This window comes from Ambystoma mexicanum, chromosome 1p, assembly GCF_040938575.1.
Source record: "Ambystoma mexicanum isolate Mex_15411 chromosome 1p, UKY_AmexF1_1, whole genome shotgun sequence".
NCBI classification, from domain to species: domain Eukaryota; kingdom Metazoa; phylum Chordata; class Amphibia; order Caudata; family Ambystomatidae; genus Ambystoma; species Ambystoma mexicanum.
The window spans coordinates 401,967,787-401,988,400 of record NC_090921.1 but is presented as its reverse complement, the minus strand read 5'-3'; the positions used below and the strand labels follow the sequence as shown (position 1 = coordinate 401,988,400).

At 46.1% G+C, this 20,614-nt stretch overlaps 1 protein-coding gene across 10 annotated transcripts in view; it reads left to right on the top strand.

The window, feature by feature from the left end:
- The window catches only part of EPS15L1 (epidermal growth factor receptor pathway substrate 15 like 1), a 2,005,341-nt gene that overhangs the window by 1,221,955 nt on the left and 762,772 nt on the right, over positions 1-20,614 (top strand). For all 10 annotated transcript variants that reach the window (XM_069649173.1, XM_069649176.1, XM_069649175.1 and 7 more), the window contains 2 exons: positions 4,153-4,317; positions 10,273-10,399. In XM_069649173.1, the coding sequence (XP_069505274.1) occupies positions 4,153-4,317; positions 10,273-10,399 (292 nt within the window). The remainder of the gene's footprint in view (positions 1-4,152; positions 4,318-10,272; positions 10,400-20,614) is intronic.

Sequence of the window (20,614 nt, the reverse complement as noted above, 5' to 3'; positions counted from 1 at the left end):
CACACTCTCGAGCTTTCCTGGCACGAGATGGCTGTTCCATTCTCCGGTATCGGGATCTTCGGCGGTTAAGTCTCTTTTCTACAAAAAGTCTCTTTTCTCTGAGGAACTGATGTGTTAAAAAATAACAAACAAAAAAGTTACTTTCCAATGTACGTTGGGTGATGACTTCACCCCTGGGTCCCCCTCTTCCAGGCTCAGACCCTTCTCATGTTTGCCTGCCTCTCTCGTGTTCACTACAGCTTTTTCCAAACAATCTCAATTTTTACATTCACAAGTTTTTTAAACAACGCACTGTGGACATTCCTCCATCGGGTTCACTCTTGTCATCACAATGTTCTTTCTTTTTTCTTACTAAGCGGGTTTCATCTCCCTTAGCGTTCAAATGATTTGTCGATAAAGCCTTTCGACTGTACAGAGTATTTTGCTAGACCCCTATATGGCCACTTTGACCATTTCCTGCAGCTCTCCCAAGGCCTTCTGGTATTTGTAGTTTCAACAAATGTAGGATCAACCAGAGTCTCTCGAGTGAGCACCCACACAGTGCCGGACCTCTCTGCAGCTGGTTTTCCCCTTAATGTTAACAGTTCTTTGAACTTCCCGTAATTTGCCACTTTGCAACTTTCGTTCAACACAGTTCTTATCGGCTCTCCTCTCGACTTTCAGTATCTGGCATCAAAGATGGTACCATGGTAGCAGGCGTCTCTAGCTGTCCTGCTTATCAGCATAGGTATGCTCAGTCTACCATTGACATCTGCTGCAACATATCGCTAGCTATTGTTCGTGGTTTTACGATTCCTTGTGCAGAGGCTTCGCGGGTCTGGGTTGGAAAGGCCAAGGTTGCATCTCTCCTTGTCACCCTCTCGAGCCTCGCCGCCTTTCTCCTCCTCTTGAACAGCCGTGTTTGGATAGCTGTCTCGTGCGATCTGCCTTGCTCGTCCTGTGCTCTCATGCTCCACCTTTTATCCCTGTGGGGAGGGGAAAAGGATTTTAGGTGTGTGTGATTCTGGTCAATTGCCTGACTTTGCCTGATCCTTGTGTTGGGACATGTCAGGTAAACAGCTCTGGTGTTAGCGCGTTGTCTTGCTTGGTGTGCGAAAGTGTTTGTGTCGGAAAAGGGGAGAGGGGTAAAGTGTTTGAGTATCCTACATCATAGGATGGGGAAAAGGTGAACCATAGAGGGTTGACGGTTAAAAGCTCCCTCTGGCTGTGTTCAAGAAGCTCTTCAGGAATGCGCATATGAAATTTGAACCTGCTGTGCTGTCATTTCAGAGCAGCTGCTGCAGATATCAGTAGACTGTAGCAACATGGCACAAGTTACATTATTCTTTTTGATGGGGAGCATTATGAAAATGGGATTTAATTGTTCCATCTCACTCTCAGAAATAGATTTACCTGCATCATTGTATTTGTACAAATCAAAAAAGTGAAAGGCCATCCGTACTATCACCAGATGGTATTCTCTCACGCTGACCTTCGGTATAAATAGTGGATTACAAGTTGATAACCTACAAACTACCTTCTGAACTACAGCCACTGTCCCAATTTGCCTGGTGTTAGAATGGATTTCTAAACTCTGGTCTTATAGACAGATGTTTAGTAGGCTACCCTTATTGGTGAAACAGTGGACACTTCTGGCTAGATAGCCAGACCAATTCACGGTAGCTTGGAGAACAGTCAAGGCTAAATCTCGGGAGGAGTGAGGGTGATTAGAGGTCTTCAATGGGGACACAAAGTTAAACACCAAGAATTACCATTAGACAGGACTATACGAAAATATACTTGTATTAGGCCCAAGAATAAAGACAAATGAAAAATGAAAAGCAATAGCAAAATACCACACAAGCAGCACACTATGTAAAATATATACAATCAATGGAGTCAATTCGATACAGTTAGAAACTCCACCAATACGAGTAAGGGAAAGGGGCAGATAATCTTTAGAGCATAGAGATAATCTTCAGAAATGAAAAACCCGAACTTTATAAGTGCAACCCAAGGATGAATGGAGACTTGTACTCCATGTTTGAGGGGAACGTAAAAGCACTCTGTCTTGCGTAAAAGTCACAAAGTACCTTTTTAGGAAGTTGGCAAAGTTAGGGACAGAATTCTGAAGGATGAAAACAGGTTCCAAGAGTCAGGGGAGGATCTGCTGCGATGAACAAAGCTATTCCCAACTTTCTGAGGACTTTAGGAAGCAGAGGCTATGCAAGCCAAGGATAGACTACAAGGAATCCCCTATCCTCAAAACGTTATGGCTGAACAAGGAGCCACCGGAGCCATCTGTAGGTGATTTCAGTACTCACCGCCCTTAGCTCTGTTTTGGTACAAACTTGGCAGGTCTGGAAGGGGTTGTCAGAGGTTCGATTTCCTTCCCTTGTTTTGGCTTAAAAGTGCACAGACGCTGCGTGTGCAGGTGCAGATCCGGTTTGCAATACGAGCTGTAACTCTTGTTTTGGGTGATGAACAAATAAAACACTGCTTCAGCTGGTCCCAGGGCACAAGAAGGAACGCAGGAAAACCGCCTTGTTAGGTAAGATTTCCACAGGGCTGGTAAATCTTCCTTGCCTGGTTCAACTCCAGAACTTTTTGCTTTTCTAGTGAGATATTTTCCATTAATACCTCAGTGAGTGGGAACCTTTTTCCACACTCACCTGTCTTTAACTCTTTTTATGGGTGTCATTTTTAAGACTTTCCATAGTGTCTTTTTAAAGTTATCATGTCTAACAACTTATTGGCAATAAGTGCCTGTTGTTGCTGGGTTGCCCTAGGGGCTCCCCATTTAACTTTCTTGTGCTAACCTTGAGTGAACTACAGTTCCCAAGGGTGGAACGCAGGAAAATCGCCTTCAGTGACGCAGGAACAGCCAACTCTTGCAATCTGATGCAGCCTTCTCTCTTGTGCAAGTTAGGATTCACCAAAGTCTTGACATGTAACCCTCCGGCACGGTGGCCAAGGTTTGAGCTGGACCATCCACTGTATGGGCCACTGACACTTCCGAACAAACTCTTTTGCAGGGCAACCAGGAGGCATTGAGAGTAATTATTCCCACCACTACAAAGTTTCGAAGCACCATCGCAGGTCTCTTGAGATCGAGCGCAAAGCAGGGCACTACTGGGACAACGGCGGGTTCAGGGTGCCAACCTTCTTCAACGTGTCTTAGGATAGTCCTTTGTTCTGCTTGGCTCTTACGGATACTTGGCTCTGTCCACAGGTCAGTTTGGACCTGTTGCTGATCTGCTTGTCTGACTTTTCCAGTGAAGCACCCCTCCTCATATCTAAAGGTCTGGCGAGTGCTCGCACCCGGTCACCCAATGAAGTGATCTACCCCACTCATGCACACCAGCAGTGGTCCGATCAGGGACCACTGGGGGTCTCCATGCTCTCGTGCACACTGGACATCCTGGTACCAGTAGTGTGGATTGGGACCAGCCTGTCCCAGCCCACGTCCTGGATACCCACACACGTGTCCTGCAGTAGCCCGCGAAAGAAACGGCTTTCTGGAGCAACTGCATTCCCAAATAAAGAAGTCCCAGGTCATGCAGACCCAGGAAAAGTCCAAAGGACAAAATGGCCAAAGGAACAGAGAAAAGACCTTGTGGCACGGCCATGATGGATATTAGCTACAGTTAAGAGCCAAACGTGGTATGGCTCATTAAAAATGTGTAAAAATACAAAGAAAAGCTGCTGCTGCCACCAGTCTGTTCCTAGGCACACTGTACTATCACCAAAAAAGGGCTGACTAGGGCCAGAAAACTAAGGGAATCCATTGCGTGGTGCAGTAATGCAATTTGCATAATGATAAAATGTTAGCAAAATCGGCAACAAAGTCGAAAGACTGAGAGAAACAAAGTTCGTAGTACTGATAGCCTGACGGACATGTCAGTGGAGTGCAACTGAACGCTGTGCTCCACGTGCAAAAGTCAGGTCAGGATACTGTAACAAAAGCAAAATGTTTGGGGGGGATCCACAAATACAGAGGGAAAGTTGCATTTGGAGTAAGCTTTCCTAATACCTGTTTTTTTATTTTAACTGTTTAAGCTGTCTGCTGATTCATTTCTGTCACTAACCTAGCATGATACCTATCACTGCAACTCAAAAATGACTGCTGCATACCAAATGTATTGCTAACATAGCTGTCTTACCTCCATCCAGGCAAGAACTAAACTCTGCCAACTCCAAGAGAGCCAACAAGAAGTTAACAAAACTATTGAGCAGTGCAACGAGACCCTGAATGGAATCCATGCAGGGAGCATGACAAACCTTGCAGATATGAACGAGAGTTGTCCTCCACGTGAAAAAGGCAAATATGGCTCTATGGTAAAAGCTCATAGGACACCAACTGGTTTACTGTTAAAAATGCAGTAGTATGATGCACATAATGAACTTCCTTCCCAAAAATGCCAAAGAAAACAAACTGATTACCTGTATTCTTCACTGCAACGCATATGACACTTGTACGAGATGGCAGTTGGGTGAGCTTCTCAGCTACACTTAGCTCCCTTTTCTGTAAGAAGGGGGCACTGCCTTTTGCATGTACCAAAATCTATCCACGGGTTGTGTGCTATGAATATTTTAAGTTAATCAGTCAATTGATCAAGTAATTCCTGAGACTCCAGTGACATATGACTGTTAGGAAAGATTCCCATTTATGTGAGGTTTTCCCTCCAGTTGTATACCCCCCAACTTTTTTCTGCTGTTTAAACACCATAGTCTGACTTTTCCAATGAAGCATAGCCTTCAGCTGCACTCCACTGGGCTTTCACTCACTTTGTTATGGGGAAACTGACATGCCTTTAAAGACTTTCTTTCCCTTAGTCCTTTCCAATGTTGCAACTTTTCTGCAACATGTTACAAGTGCACAATGTACCTCACAGTACAGTGCGCTTGGGTCTTCCTTTCATTTCCAAAGGTCCTAGACTCCCTCATTGGATTTTTTAGGAAAAGTGCAGATGTGTCTTGGACAGGACTGTTGGCAGCTTATCTTTTTGCATACCCTTTCTGGCCATGCAAACCGTGCTTCCCGCCTCTGGCATAAGAAGGTGGCCTGGCTCCAAAATGGGCATGCCACAAGTTTTTGTCCTGTCCTTTGGCCATGTTGCCCCTTTGCCTACCCCAGGACGGCCCTACCCGGGTCAGTCCTTATTTCAGCATGCATTCTCCCGTGACACGCCAAGCTTTCGCAGGCTTCTGCATGCCTTGTGTGTGTGCTTCCAGGATGGGGGCTGGACTGTCTAGTTCCAATACAAATCCTGGGTGCCAGAGAGTCTGGTGTGCTGTCAATGACTGTGACCACTGTGGTCTTTGATTGGTCCACGTCTGGGGTGCATGTATGTCAGTCTGGAAAAACCAAATCCCTAAACATCGTGTTGCCCCCCCCTCCCCCCTCCCCCGTGGGCAAGCACCCTCCGGTCTCAGACAATCTTTGACAACCTCCTAGGGGGTTATGGATCACTATACCCCCACTTGGCTGCATTCGTATCAGGCCCTATGTGCACTGTGTTTACTCCTAGATTACTACTGGCAACAGAATAACAACATAAGACACAAGACACAAGAAAACACATGAATCAATTCAATTATAACAATGGGATACATTTATTTATGATCACATAGCTAAGCATAATGCATAACAATGCAGGCAGTTCTAATGCTATGTCTAATTTGCAACTTTTATGCTTCTGGTGCAAAGCTACCATGCACTAACTATAAACCTTTTAGGTTTCTAATGCAAGCCTGTGCTGCAAGTGTGTGGTTCTAATGCAGTCTGATGCAAGCGCTAGCATCCATCACCTCATGGGCAAATCAATTCACACCAATCCACACCATCTTCACACTCTCACTTTACACAATCCCCTGTCTGGTTTTCCCCTTCACCCAAAGCTCTTTGTGTGTGTATGTGTGTGTTCTATTCCATCAGTTTAGCCTAGGCCAAAACCATACTTCCCATTCTGCATGTGCTTCCATCTCTGTCTTTGCCAGGCCTCTCCTCTATGCAGTCAGTGGCAGGTCTCAGATCTGGTAATTGCCAACTGCCAAGCTCGCTATCTCATCAGAGCCCCATCAGGTTCTGCTGCACCAAGACACCTCTCTCTCTCTCTCTCATCTCGTCTTGCACCATCTCCAGCCAACTCTCTGCAACTCTCCCGAACTCCCTCGAACTAGCTAACTCCTTTCTCTCCAGCCCTTCTGTTTATAGTCTCCAATGGCGCACATATCTCTCCATGATTTCTCTAAGAATGTCTTTCTCTCAGCAAAATGCCTGCCAGTCTGCGTGTTCCTTGCACGGCATGTCCTGTCACTTTGTTTGCTGTCAGCATGACATCTGAACATCATATCTTTCTTTCATGGCCATTCTGTGTCTGGTGCAAAACATCATCTATTTCCCCATCTTTCTGCATTCACTCCACTGTTGGCATCACAAAATGCTCTTTTAGGCCCCGTCTCTCTCATGCAAAAGCACCTTCTCCCATCTCTCTATCATGCTCATGGAGCAGCCCCCACCTTCGCAGTCTCTGTGAAGCACACCAGCCAAGCTGATAAGCTTCCCTTCTCTCTATCTGTGTCTCTCTGCCAATGTTTACGAACAGTGTACCATAACATTTTCGTGCTGAGTCCAGTGCAAACCCAACTCCTGTCTTTCTCCATTAGAAAATGGCTCAGGCCTTGTGTTAATTGCTTCCTAGTGTTTACGATTCCAAGCACTATAATGCAAACTCATTCTAAGTGACTCAACATACATACATACATACATACATACAGTCTCTACGTGTGTCTCTACAAAGCATAACAATGTGTCATTCTAAATGGCTCTTCATGGCATTTCAAATATGACTGTGTGTAGAGTGCAAGCAATGCATTTCTCTCAGCCTAAGCGCTATTTCTAATGCAATCATAAATCCATAGCAAATCATGATACAAATATACCGTGTCTCTAAAGCACAATCATGGCACTTCAAATATATGCAAGTGTCATTCTATTGCAAATGGCAAAAGTGCAAAGTGGCAGCATGTTTCTCTCCTAAATGGCAAGCACTATATGCATACAGTATCATTCTAAAAGCATATTGCAAATGCATACAAAGGTGACAGTCTAATATGTGGATAGTGTCTACTTCAGCAATGTACTAATCAGAACTAAACGGAATGCAATAATGGAATGATTCCATAGCAAAAGAGTAATGATTGGGTAATGGTGATTCTAATGATTCTCTAATAATGGGTCTTATGATTCTCTAATGATAACAATCCCAGGCTCCTCATTTTATCCAATTCCACAAGTATGTGAGCAGATCTCCCATTGGGTCCTCTTTGTTTGGCGCGTAGGAGATTCTGGATAAGCGCAGGCCCCAAACACCCAAACAAGGTCGATCTCTTGAGTTCTCCCTGAACCTAGGATAGGATCCAAGTATCTTGAAACTAAGAAGCCGAGTCCAGGAACCACTGGTGACCCGCTGAGCCCACTGTTGTCCTGCTGGACACCTCTGCCTCTGATTGAACTAGAAGGTCTGCAAGGACGCTTAGACTACATTAGAATAGTGGGACCAACTATTCCCGGCACCTTCATCAAACCCTGCAAGTAAGCCTTCTCAGAAGTGTCCCTAGACCAACCGGTGGGCTGACCAGCTTGCGCAGGACCTTTGCTCTGACACCACCACCTTTTTGAGGAGACCCTTAAAACTTTGTACATCGCAAGCTCTGTGTTCACGGCACTCACACCAAATTTCATACACTTGGCATTCCCAGGTCTGGAATAAAGAGAGAGCGCCCAAACCGGATGACACAAGGTTAGTGTCGCCCACCCGTGGTGACGTACTTCGCAAGTGCCTTGCTGCTGTGCCCCTTGGAGGTCTGAAGCCTGCTATAGTGAAACTGGCCTGATCCATCAACCAACAGCGGAGAAATCGCCACTGTCCCACCAGGGAATCATCGCTGTAACTTCGCTGCTGAAAGCTGCAGACCCGCACAACTGCCGCATTTGAACCTGCAACTGAAGTGGACTCGACTGCCGAAGTTTGATCAGGAGCGCCGGGGGTCAGTGAGTACCTGCAACCCTTACTGGTGGCCTCTAGCGCATCCATCCACTTTTACGCATAAGTGTCCCGTGAGGGCCACTCTCCTTTCCACAGATAACCTGTGCTATCGAACCTTTCCCAACTCCTGGAACCTGTTCTTCCCTTTTGCGGAGACCCTCCACGAATAGTGGGAACTTGTTCTTCATTGCCTTACCCACCATACTGAGCTGCTACAACCCCTGCAAGAGACCCTGTTTTCACCCCTCTGCACTATCGCATGCACCAGCATTTGAAAGTACATTGAGCATTAGGCTCCTATCTTCGTAGAGACTGCACTGCCTCTAAGTTGGGGTTTAATTCATGAAGAACTGCCTAAAGACTATTCGCACTGCATGCTTCCTTCCCTTCTAGGTTGTGGACCCATTCTGTGCTTTTAGCTCTTTACACCACTTGGTATTGTATATGTGTATTATAGTAGTGTTGTGTTGGTTTGTTGTATTGATAATTGTGTGTTAAATTTCAAAGGCCTTGAATAAATGTACTTACATTTTTAATATAGATACACCTGTCTGAGAGTGATTTGTAGTGTCCTTTACTCTGTGTGCTTATTCGAGGTATTTCAGTCACACTGACCCCTCCTGAAACCTGGTCTTGACCGTCCCCAATGCTACCTTGATTGGCCTGGCTTGTCCAGAAGGTTACCCTGTTCCAAGAAACTAGGCTGGCCTTCTGAACCTTTGCCCACCAGGTCAGAGTTCAGAAATCCATTTTAACAATGACTTTCGGCAGCAATGTTTTAAAAATATTTTGTATGCTAATGGCAAAATTGCTGAATAAAGCATTTAGACCGACTGACTGGCATATGACTCTCAGTTCTAGAATGCAAACTTGAAGGTTGATGGTTGAAAAGTTTTCACTTAATTGAACCCTCAGCTGTTGCCTGGGCAACCCGGCAGACAATAGTTTTCATCCTGCTTGCTGAGACCACAGCTGGTGTTGTTCATAAGGGATGTAACCTGTTTTGCTAAAGTCGCCCTGAGTGAGACGTGTGGGTCTCCAGCTTAACATACCTAGAGACCCAAGCCCCACCGCATGGACTATGTGCAGTGGGGCGGAAACATGCCTGTGGTTCTGTTCTTTTGCAGAAGGGTTGTGACCTTGTAGTGCTAATTGGACTGCCACTTTTTGGGTGGGATCTAGCCTGGTTTGCACATTGTTTCTCTCCTATAATGCAGGGTTACCCAGAGCAACTCCAGAGTTTAATTCATTCAAAACCTTACAGCCATCACTGTTCTGATTTGCATTAACTTATAGAAACAATTTCTCAGAAAAAAATTGAGAAATATAGAAGTAAGGAAGTTTTCACATAGGTAGATGGTCTTGCAGGATAAACACTGCTCCCAGACTACGTTTCTCCTATCGTTTATTGGTTTGGTAAGTCTTAAATTCCACAATTCACTGTTCACATTTAAGCATTCTGAGGTCTGAATCTTCAATGTTTTGTGTTACTGATGACATTGTTTTTTCAATGAATAAGCTAGGATTATGCTGCTGATTATTGCTCTGTCAGCTGACTTTCAAGTACTTTTCCAAAATAGAAATCTTACTGATGAGGGTTTCCAGGACGGATGTCTCCTTGTAATTTTCTTTTTTGTCAGGTGTGAAGGCAGACATCATTAAGCACAGAAATACAACATTATGTCCCTAAGTCTCTTTACTGTCCCTCTCTCCGCCTATTTAACATTTAGGTAAAGTTGTTGTTTGATGTCAGACATTAACTGATGCCCCCAGTTTTATCAAGGGTCCTTCCTTTTTACAAAAGTACAGTCATTTCTAACTGTCTTTTTTGTGGAGGCCAAGGTTTGGTTACATTCCATTTATATTCAAGGACTTCAGAACATGTAATCTGCATCAGTGTGATCTGTAAAACCTTCCAACCCATTCTACTCTATGCTCCACAAGCTTGTTTTCTTTGTGTGTGGGGTAATAGTGATTGCCTGTTTGCACACAGTTAGTTGAATTTTTCTTTCTTCAATGTAGCTGGTTGCATGCTGCTAATACCACCAATCAATCATGAGCCAATGTTTTCTCTGGAAAAGTTTTCCATCATGAAACACTTATACTTATTGTTAGTGTCCATTTTACAACCACTTTGTAGAAGAATGTATTGTTATCTGGTGTTTGCGTTATCTTGCAAACTCTGTTGAAAAGATTATCTTAAATGAATGACGCATTTTTTTGTTTTCTTCATGGTTTCTAGGACGACCCCTTCAAGAATAAATCTGCACCTTTTGCTAATAACACTCCAGAAATTCACACAGACCCATTCCAGGCTGAAGATCCGTTTAAATCTGATCCTTTCAAGGGAGCCGATCCCTTTAAAGGCAGTAAGTGGTGCATACCTTACCTTCAGGCAGAAAGCTCTAGCTTCAAAACTAGAATCTGTATGTTAATCTTTTCTCCTAACAAAATGTTTGTTCCGTATGCTGCTTAGTGAACTAAAGCACACATTAAGAGGTAAAATGTTTGTTTGCTGCATTTTGCATAAGACACAACTACTACTAGGTCTGGAATCCTAATGTACAGCATTTGTGTACAGGACACAAATACCTTCAACAAGTAACTGTGTTTTTATATATATATTTCTGAGGCTTGTGGAATCTGCTTAGATCACATGCTGTTTCTAGGCTGACCTCTAGTGGAAGCTGCAGAGTATTACAGTTGTTGTTTTCGAAACTCGAAAAGGGGACCTCCACAGGGCGTGCCAGTAATACTATCCCTAGTGTGACGTCCACTGTACCCATGATCCCTCGCGCATCCAGGGCCCTCAGATTGTTTTTTTATGCCATTCTAGACGGACGTGTATAGCGAAGTTCCTCTTTCGGCTACAGCCATTGCGTTATTTCAATTATCGATGGTACATTCTTTCTATCCTTTACTTCACCAATCATCGAAACATCACGCCGGTGAAGACAAAGAAACTGCCTGTCGAAAGACTACTGCGACGGACCGTTCGGCCTTGGAAGGCTTCCCCGGGCCTCGGCCCAGACAGTAGGGAGAGAAGGGAGAGGTCATTTTAGGATTTTTCATACATTACTTTCACCCAGCTGCCATAGTTTGTAGTTATGGACAAAACCCCATTTAAATTTTACCCAAGTGCAATCGTAAATTCCCATGGGTCGACAAGCAATTAGTCTTGTGACTTGTGTCTCCCAAGAGACCATGTCGAAATGTCTTGTCGAGCGTGTAGGCTCTTCAAGACCAAGACTTTAAAGGACCGCTCCATGAAACGCAGGGCCGACTACACCAGGCAACTCGAGGCCATGGAGGTAGAAGGCGCTTTCAGTGATGGCAGAAACACCACCGTTTCGGACGGTGAGGATGACGGGGTAGCTCCAGCTACCCAAGCGCAAGCCCCCGACCTCGGAGGACAGGCCGGCGGCCATGTTGTGGGGACTACACCTGGTGGCAGAAGCGCATCAAAAACACACACCATTAAACACATATCCCCTAGTTGAGACTCGACACATGGGTAGAGTGTTCAACAGATCAACAACGCACAGCCCCCAGGGAAAGGTCTGTTGAGTCCCGGTCCTCTATAAATTCTCGATCGAGATCACCGCACGACAGGACCCAACCGTCGAAAGACGGCGAGGGTGTCACGCGCAAAACTCTCTGAAGGCTGGTCGTCTGCAGACGAGGCTTCGGCCCTTCCCACTCCTGAAGGTCGGCACCCCGGCGTCAAATAAGGTAGTAGGCCTCAACAGTGACATACACACGGCTCTGGGCGCCGGGTACGGGGGGGCAGGGTTACAGTCCGGAATAAGTCCTCAAAGACGCCTCATTGGGAGGGATAAAAGCCCTCATAGGGAAAAAGCTTCTCAGAAAGAGAAGCCTAAGGAAACTAGGCCCATCCCTAATAAGGACAAACCTGTAGAGACTAGGCCTAAACAATCTGGGGTTATTCCTCCCACAGATAAAGACTTAGTACTTTCTTCCCAACCCTTGGTAATTCCAAGTTCGGCAGAATGGTCTTCACAAGACATCGATAGGGAAATGAGGAGAATGTCCTTTATGGCCAATTTCTACGAGAAAGACCCTGCATACTTCCGGAGTTTCCAATCCATTTCCCCCTCCACCCCACCACAGCTCCCTCTGGGTCTCAAGTCTCTGCTCATTCTTCTCAACCCCCTTCTAAAAGGTCTTGTACAGAAACTCCAGGGCGTAGCACAGTCATAGAGCACTATGACCCGGACTCCGAAAACGAGTAGAGGCAGCTGACCATCAGTACAATGACGAAGCAGCAGACCCTTATTATGGGGACAATGAGGACCAGGAGGCTGACCCAGAGGCCAATATGTCCCCGATAGATTCGCCTATTGATCAGGATCCTCCTATAGTTGATTCTCCTATTGACAACCAACCCCTTCTTAATGAGGTCCTAGCCAAGGCGGCAGAGCACTTTCAAATTGACACCCAGGAGGTACAGGAGGATAAGGACTTTGTGGAACAGATCCTTGAGGACAGGAAAACAATGGCGCAGTTTATTTCTCTACTCAAGTCAATACAGCGCAGGATACAACTGTCATTAGAAGCCCCTAACCTCACACGGGCTGTAAGCCCACGTGTAGAAAAGCTTTTTAAACCCGCAGCTTCAGACCCACTGTATACTAGAGGGCAGCTGAAGCCAGACTCATTAGTTGTAACTACAACTAGGAAAAGAGCAGGTACCCCCTTGCTTCCTCTGAGGCTCCACCCGACATGGAAAGCAAAAAGATTTACACCATGGGTAGGAAAGTCGTCCCCTCTGCGGCTTACCAAACCAGAATTGCGAACAATGCTACTCTCTTGGGCAGTTATAACTGCCATAAATGTGAGGAAGTGTCGGCTCTACTATCGTCGGCCCCCAGAACCACCAAAATCCCAGCTAGCACAGGTGGCCGCAGAAGAGAGGGCAACGTCAAGCTATTTACTTAAGACCAACCTTGACGCGGCGGACAGTGCTGGAAGAATCATTGCTCAGGGCACTCTTATCAAACGTCATGCGTGGCTGCAGCAATCAGGTTTCAGACCAGAAAAGCAGGCCACACTAATTAACATGCCTATTGAACTCGATGTGCTCTTCGGCAAGGCCGTCGAGGATGCCCTTAGACCGCCAAAGACGAGTATGACACACTCAAATCGTTCGGCCAACTCACCAACAAGCCACCCGGCCAAAGGGGTAATGGCAATTTTTGCCATTTTCACGGCAAAGATTCTCACCGGGGGTCCAATTACAGTCAAAACCAAAGCTCCTCCTGGGGTAATATTCAGAGTCAGTCCTCCCAGGACTACCCTAGAGGACAGCGCAGAGGTCGTGGAATGGGCAACACCTCTTGAGGTGGAACCCCACCTCAGAAGCAATGACATTCCGCTTCAGGTGCTCTCCCATGCCTCTCCAGTAGGAGGGTGCATTTCCAGCTTCACCGACGCATGGGAGGGAATCACCTCAGACAGCTGGGTGCTGTCCACAGTAGCAGGCGGATACTGTATAGAGCTCCTTCAGCGACCCCACGACCAATCCCCACGACAGAAGATCCACTCAAGAGAACACCAGCGTATCCTCATCGAGGAGATAGCCACTCTGCTAATAAAGAACGCCATCAAAGCCGTCCTGGCCAACCAGGTAAACGGGTATTTATTCAAATTACTTCCTTGTGCCAAAGAAGGATGTAACAATGCGCCCAGTATTAGAAGTTCCACATGACTATGTTAAAAGAGGTAAGCCCTCTACTAAAAAAGGGGGATTACATGGCAAAACTGGATATGAAAGATGCCTATTTTCATATTTGTGTTCCCAGCGCACAGAAGATTCTTGGCTTTCAAAATACCAAACCAGCACTACCAATTCCGGTGCTGCCCTTTGGAACAGCTTCTGCTCCAAGGGTATTCACAAAGGTACTGGCGGTGGTGGCAGTGCACCTACGCAGGGAGTCAATTCCAGTGTACCCTTACCTGGACGACTGGCTCATTACAGGTGATTCACCCCCTAATTTGCAGACAAAACATTCAAAGAACATTCAAAGAACAATCAACCTCCTCTCTCAATTGGGCTTCTCCATAAATGAAAAAAAAATGAAGCCTACTGCCAAGCACTTCCAAACGGTTCCTAGGAGCTGTCTTTAACACGCAAGAGGGGTTGGTCTTTCTGTCAGAGGAAAGAGTCCAAAACTTGTTACTGCAAATACCGCATTATCAGGCCGGCTGCCAGATAAGGGTGCGCAAAGCTATGCGTTTGCTAGGCATGATGGCATCGTGCATTTACCTGGTTCCTCGCGCGCACCTGCGCATGCGACCCATGCAGGAGTGGTTGGCGAAACAATGGTCTCAGGCAAGTGGTCAGTGGGACGATCTAGTGGTCATTTCGCCAACACTTGTACAAAATCTTTGCTGGTGGACAACGGAAAATCTGCTGAAGGGGAAACCCTTCTATGATCCAGAGATACAGCCGATTGTCACCACGGACTCCTCTCTATCACGGTGGGGGGTTCACCACACAGCTCAGGGTCTGTGGTTTTGCACTGCAGCCCAAAACCACATCAATATGCTAGAGCTTCTGGCAGTATTCAAAGCCCTTCGGGCATTTGAATCCCATTTAAAGAACCAATCTGTGCAAGTCCTGACAGACTGCACTACAGCAATGTTTTATAACATCAAACAGGGGGGCACACGTTCTCCAAATCCAGGCTTGCGCAGCAAATTTGGGAACGGGCACTCAAACAGAAAATGTTTTTATCTTCATAGCATGTTCCAGGGGAACTCAACTCTGTAGCAGACACATTGAGCAGAGATCCCCTACCAGAAGAACATGAGTGGCGTCTACACGAAGAAGTCATAGAGCACCTCTTCTCTCTATGGGGTTTCCCCACAATAGACTTATTTGCTACAAGCGAAAACAGTCAATGCCCAGATTTTGCATCCAGGTTCCCCCAGCCAGGCTCCAAGGGGAATGCCCTATTGATGAAGTGAACTGGTCAGGTAAATTTGCTTACGCTTCTCCCCCCCCCCCAACATCTCTCATGACGAAGGTGGTGAACAAGATCCAGAAGGCACTGATGACGCTCATCCTAATTGCTCCTATGTGGGAAAGACAACCATGGTATCCACATCTGCGCAAACTGACGATGTGCGATCCCATCAAACTCCCGTATCCATACAATCTACTCACTCAGCACGAGAGACTTAACAGTGCACCCGCAACCTTACTCAATGAACTTGGCAGCATGGCTCCTGAAGTCCGAGTTCGGACATCTTAACCTGCCATAGAGATGCATGGATATCTTGAAAGAATCAAGAAAACCAAATACTAGACACTGTTACTTTGACAAATGGAGAAGATTCGTAATTTGGTGCCAGTCTGAACAGATCAACTCCATAGAATGTACTCCTTCCCACATTCTAACTTACGTGCTTCATTTGCTAGATGCAGGGTTAGTATTTAACTCCCTAGAGGTCCACCTGGCGTCTTTATCAGCCTATACCACTTCCCATAATAAGATCTCATGGTGGAAACTACCTGTCATCAAGACATTCATGGAAGGAGTAAAGAGACTCCACCCTCCTATTTCTAACCCACCGCCAGGATGGGATCTCAACATGGTATTCGCTAAACTCATGGGACCCCCTTTCGAGCCAATTCACAAGTCTAGTCTAAAACACCTCACTTACAAAACCACCTTCTTAGTGGGTATCACTTCCATAAGAAGAGTGAGCGAAATACAAGCATTGTCAGTGCGGGATCCTTTCTTTGTTGTACACAAAGACAAGCTGTTTTTACGTACTCACCCTAGGTTCTCCCCTAAATTCATCTCCAAATTTCACGTAAACCAGTCAGTTGAGCTACCAGCTTTCTTCCAGGAACCCAACAGCTCAGCTGAGGTAAACCTCAACATACTAGATGTGAGGAGGGCGGACCTCTACTACGTAGACAAGACCAGACCGCTAAGGAAAACAGATAAATTGTTTGTCTCCATAGCGCCAGGCAGAGAAGGTGACCGCATTTCTAAGAATGCCATCTCTAGGTGGATAGTCAGATGTATCCAACTGTGCTATTCCCTATCAGATAAAACACTGACTTTTACACCCAGGGCTCACTCCACCAGAGGCACAGGAGCCACCTTGGCTTTCATTGCAAATGTCCCCTCAGACAGTATTTGCAAAGCAGCTACATGGAGCTCAATACATACTTTCACTCAGCACTACTGCATTGACACTCATTCCAAGACAGATACACAAGTGGGACATGTGGTTCTAAGACATTTATTCACTCATGAACCTTCTCACATCCCACCACCTTCTTCTAACACGGCTCGCTAATCTATGCACAGCATGTGATCTAAGCAAATTCCACAAGCCTCAGAAGGGATACATTACTCACCGTAATCGTATTTCTGATGCTTGTATCTGCTTAGATTCACATGTACCCACCCTTTCTCCCCTCGGAGAAAAGGCGCATGGATGCATGTGAGCTTGCCTGATACGTATCTGCTTGGATACAACTGTACTCACGCTATACCTCATGCTACCTCATGTCAGAAAAATAACAATCAGAGGGACCTCGATGCGCGAGGGATCATGGGTATAGTGGACGTAACACTAGGGATAGTACTACTGGCACGCCCTGTCGACGTCCCTTTTCGAGTTTCGAAAACAACAACTGTAATACTCCGCGGCTTCCACTAGATGTCGGCCTATGCACAGCATCTGAATCTAAGCAGATACAAGCATCAGAAATACGATTACGGTGAATAATGTATCCCATAGATATGTTTGTATATATTTTATATATTGCACAGTGTAATCAAAGTCTCTTCTTAGTGTCTGTTAAAGGTGTTTTTAAGAGCACTGTGTACTGAAATCCTCTCAATGTTCAAGTGCGCCGAGGTCTTCTGTCTGTGCAAGTGCCCCGAGGTCTTCTATCTGTGCAAGTGCCTGAGGTCTTCTGTCTGTGCAAGTGCACGAGGTCTTCTGTCTGTGCAAGTGCCCCGAGGTCTTCTGTCTGTGCAAGTGCCCCGAGGTCTTCTGTCTGTGCAAGTGCCCCGAGGTCTTCTGTCTGTGCAAGTGCTCCAAGGTCTTCTGTTTATATGTGCTCAAGGTCTTCCCTCTTTTTATATGCCCCCTGGAGTTCTCTGTTTATATGTTCCCTGCAGTCATCTGTATGTGCCCCCACAGTCCTCTCCATGCCCTTATATGCGCAGTCCTATCTGTGTGCCTCACAGCCCTGCAAGTATGTGCCCTACTGCTTGTTAGTTTTTTTTTGTCCTAAAGTCCTACTGACAGTAAGACTTTAGTAAGCTATCCCAGTGGTTTGTAAATCCCCAACTCTTGGTATCAGTCTGTACTAGCTTAGGACCTTGGTATAGTGATAGAGCAGTCCGTTTTATCTTAAGAGGAAGATGTGAGCTGTAGGTAAGTACACCAAATCTTAGCTAGACAGGCACAACAAAAAAGCACATACACGTATAATTATATAAAAAAGTATATATTTATTATATTTACACCAGAATCACTTTAAATACTTCAGACGTTTATACTAGAACACTTAGGAATACTTGATAACACACTTCAACCTTTGTTTGGTCGCACATTTGTAGCAGGGTTGGAAAGGGAAAAGACGATGTTTGCGTATTATCGGTTATTGCACACTCATGCAGTTTTCAACAGTTTATACAGTAATGCATTTACTCTGCAAACACATTAGTAAAGTCACTTAAAGGGAGAAAAATGATGGCTAGTTAGTGTAACTTAAGCTTAGTTCAAGGTTCTAGAGACTTTTCTTCGGCTGGCAAGTCCTTTAAGTCCAAAAAACAACCCTAGTTAAAGGCAGTTCGGATAAGGCTTTAAGTCTTGACAAGGAGCGATTTACAAAGAGTTCCTGTGGATTTCTTTCAGTTTCTAGTGTTATGGAAGCAGCAAGTTAAAAATTAACAGGGGAGACCTTTAAAAAGGACTCGAAGTGAACACAAGCAGCGGCTTGGGTCTGAGGTAAGAGGATTTTATCCTGGGCACCTCTACTTGCACTGCCATGCTCTAGAGCGACTTCTTGGAATTGGGAAAGCAATACCTTTATCCGCACAGTACCTTAGGTTAGAAGAAAATGTTTGTGCTGGATGCCCCGCGATGTTGCAGCTCTGGACCCGACCTCTGGATTCCTTGGTCTGATGACTGAAGGCAGGACAATGGACGGGATCTCTCAGCAGCAGTCTCAAGAGAGGACCTGTAGCACGACTTTCAGCAACTTCGTGGTTCACTCTGTGCTTTTGGCGCCTTTTCTGCAGCACCAACAAAGGACACCGATTGCCCGGTCAATCGTCTTCGCTTCCTGCAGTCCCACACTCTGATGCTGGTGTCTGGGTGAGTTAGATCGGATCTCTGGAGTGTCCTCTTGGGTTCAGCAAAGATTTGGATGGATTCTGCCTTTCCACAACGATGCACTCAAAATGGGCAGCAGGCCTCCTGGTATTGGCGTTACACAGCTCTGGAAACTCCTAGGATCTCGGGAGATGGCTTGTTTCAAAGTTCTTTTTGGGACTGGTTGTTCCCACCAGCCAAAGGGAAGGCGACGTCCTCTTCCAAGCTCCTCTGTCGCACAGAAAACGGGGTCAGGACAGCAGTGGTGGCTTCAGTGTTGCAAAGGGTCTGCAGGCATCTCTGATCGTCTTCTTCTTTGGTTAATTCAGCTTTCAGTGGTCGACTTGCTTTTCACTCCAGAAGCCTCACTTTTCATACAGCTGCAGCACACACTCCTCTGCATACTCTCTCAGCATTTTGCAGAAAGGGGCGTATGGCTGTCCAGTAAGGACAGCCAGACCCCCTTTGGGAGATGGACCTATTCAGGCACTCTGGCAGACAAAGGACAGGGGGGTGGAAAATTCCTCCCCACTTCCTGCCTGCCCAGACACTCTGGAGCCTAGGCGTGGATGCCCACTAGTTCCCGCCAAAGGCAAAACGCAGACCTCCTCCAAGAATGGTAGAAGAAGGTCCACGAAGAACAACCACGCTAGTATTTATTTTAAACTATGTTTATTGGCATTTATTAATATGTGTATTACAATAGATCACAACTGTGGAGGAATGACGCAATTAGATTCCTGCTTATAGTTCAGCAGGGCATTTTGGCCAATGAAACTTTTTACGCTAAACAAACATTCCATACAAGTCCGGCTCATTTATCCAGCAAGTGTGGGGTGTCTCACCAATTCAGGGGCTGAAGTGTAGTGTGACAGTGTTCGTGTTTTCAGGAGGGATGACTACCAGTCGTGGGCTTCTGTGGGTCCAGTGCGCCTTTGCTGTTTGTCACCTGTATTTCACTTATTCCGGGTTCTTGTGGTGGTTTGTTGTCGGACGGGTGGAACATCGCATCAACCAAGGATTTCCTGGTTTCCAAAGTGACGGCGAGGTTGTCATCTTGGGTCGATGCTGATTTTGCCCAGGCCCTTGTCTCTGCCTCAAACCAGGTTTCAAATTAATGGAGCCAGAGATTATAGTGTGGGCCCTTCAGTGATTTCCATGACATAGCGATCTGTCTTTTCTCAAGAATGCATGCTAAATCCATACATCTGGTGATGTGCTTATGTTTGCTTTGTCTAGGGTGCGCTCCCTGTGAACACTCCAGTGGGCTCCATGAGTACCCAATAACGCCTGCCACCTTGCATGCACATTCAATTTGGGACCAGAAGGCCTGCACTTGACGCCCTTCTAGAAAATGTGTAAAAGATGTGCTTCATCTTGGTGGCATCGGGGACACCAAGGTTGTGCCTCTTATTGAATTTAGCTACCCTGCTGGGGGTCATGTACGTACGATAAAGCACATTCATTTGGAGCAGTTTTTTATAGCATTTTGAGACACATGTCTGGGGAAGCTAAGTGCCTGTTACCATTTCGGGTCTGCGATAGCAGTGCTCGTGTCCATCTCTCACTTCGATCTCCGGTTGGGGTCCATAACGCTGACTCCTTCCAGCAAGAGACTATGTAGTCTGGTTACGGATCTCCAGCCATCTTCTAGCATGTACATCAGGGCTAGTAGTCCTGTCTCCTCCGGTTCATCGGGCCATCCACCCCATTTGCGCTTTGCAGTTCCCCTTACCCTCATGTATTGCAGGATTTGTCTTTTGGGCAGGCCCGACTGTTGTGATAAAATATCTATGTCTCTGAATTGGCCATTTTTGTACATGTCCCCCATGTGTAAACCACCCACTCCTCCCAGAGCCTAGCCACACCCAGGTCTGTCTTGTTCATGCGCACGTCAGCAATTATCGGTGCATTAGGGAGTATGGGTTACTTATTTTGAGTAGTTTCTTTGCTCCACACCAGATCTGCTTATTCAGTCTCACCAGCATTGGGGATGTGTTCGCACATCTGATTGAGAGCCATAGGATTTCCGTTAGACTGGCTAGGGCCACCAGCTGTTGCAGCAGCTGCGATTCTGATGTAGGGTGGTTTGCCAGCCATTTTGTGACAAAACTTAATTGGCCAGCTTAATAACAACGTTCAGAGTTAGGTAGCTGTGCCCCACCGTCCTTTATAGGGTAATTGCAGTACGCTGAGCACTAGTTTGCGGCGAC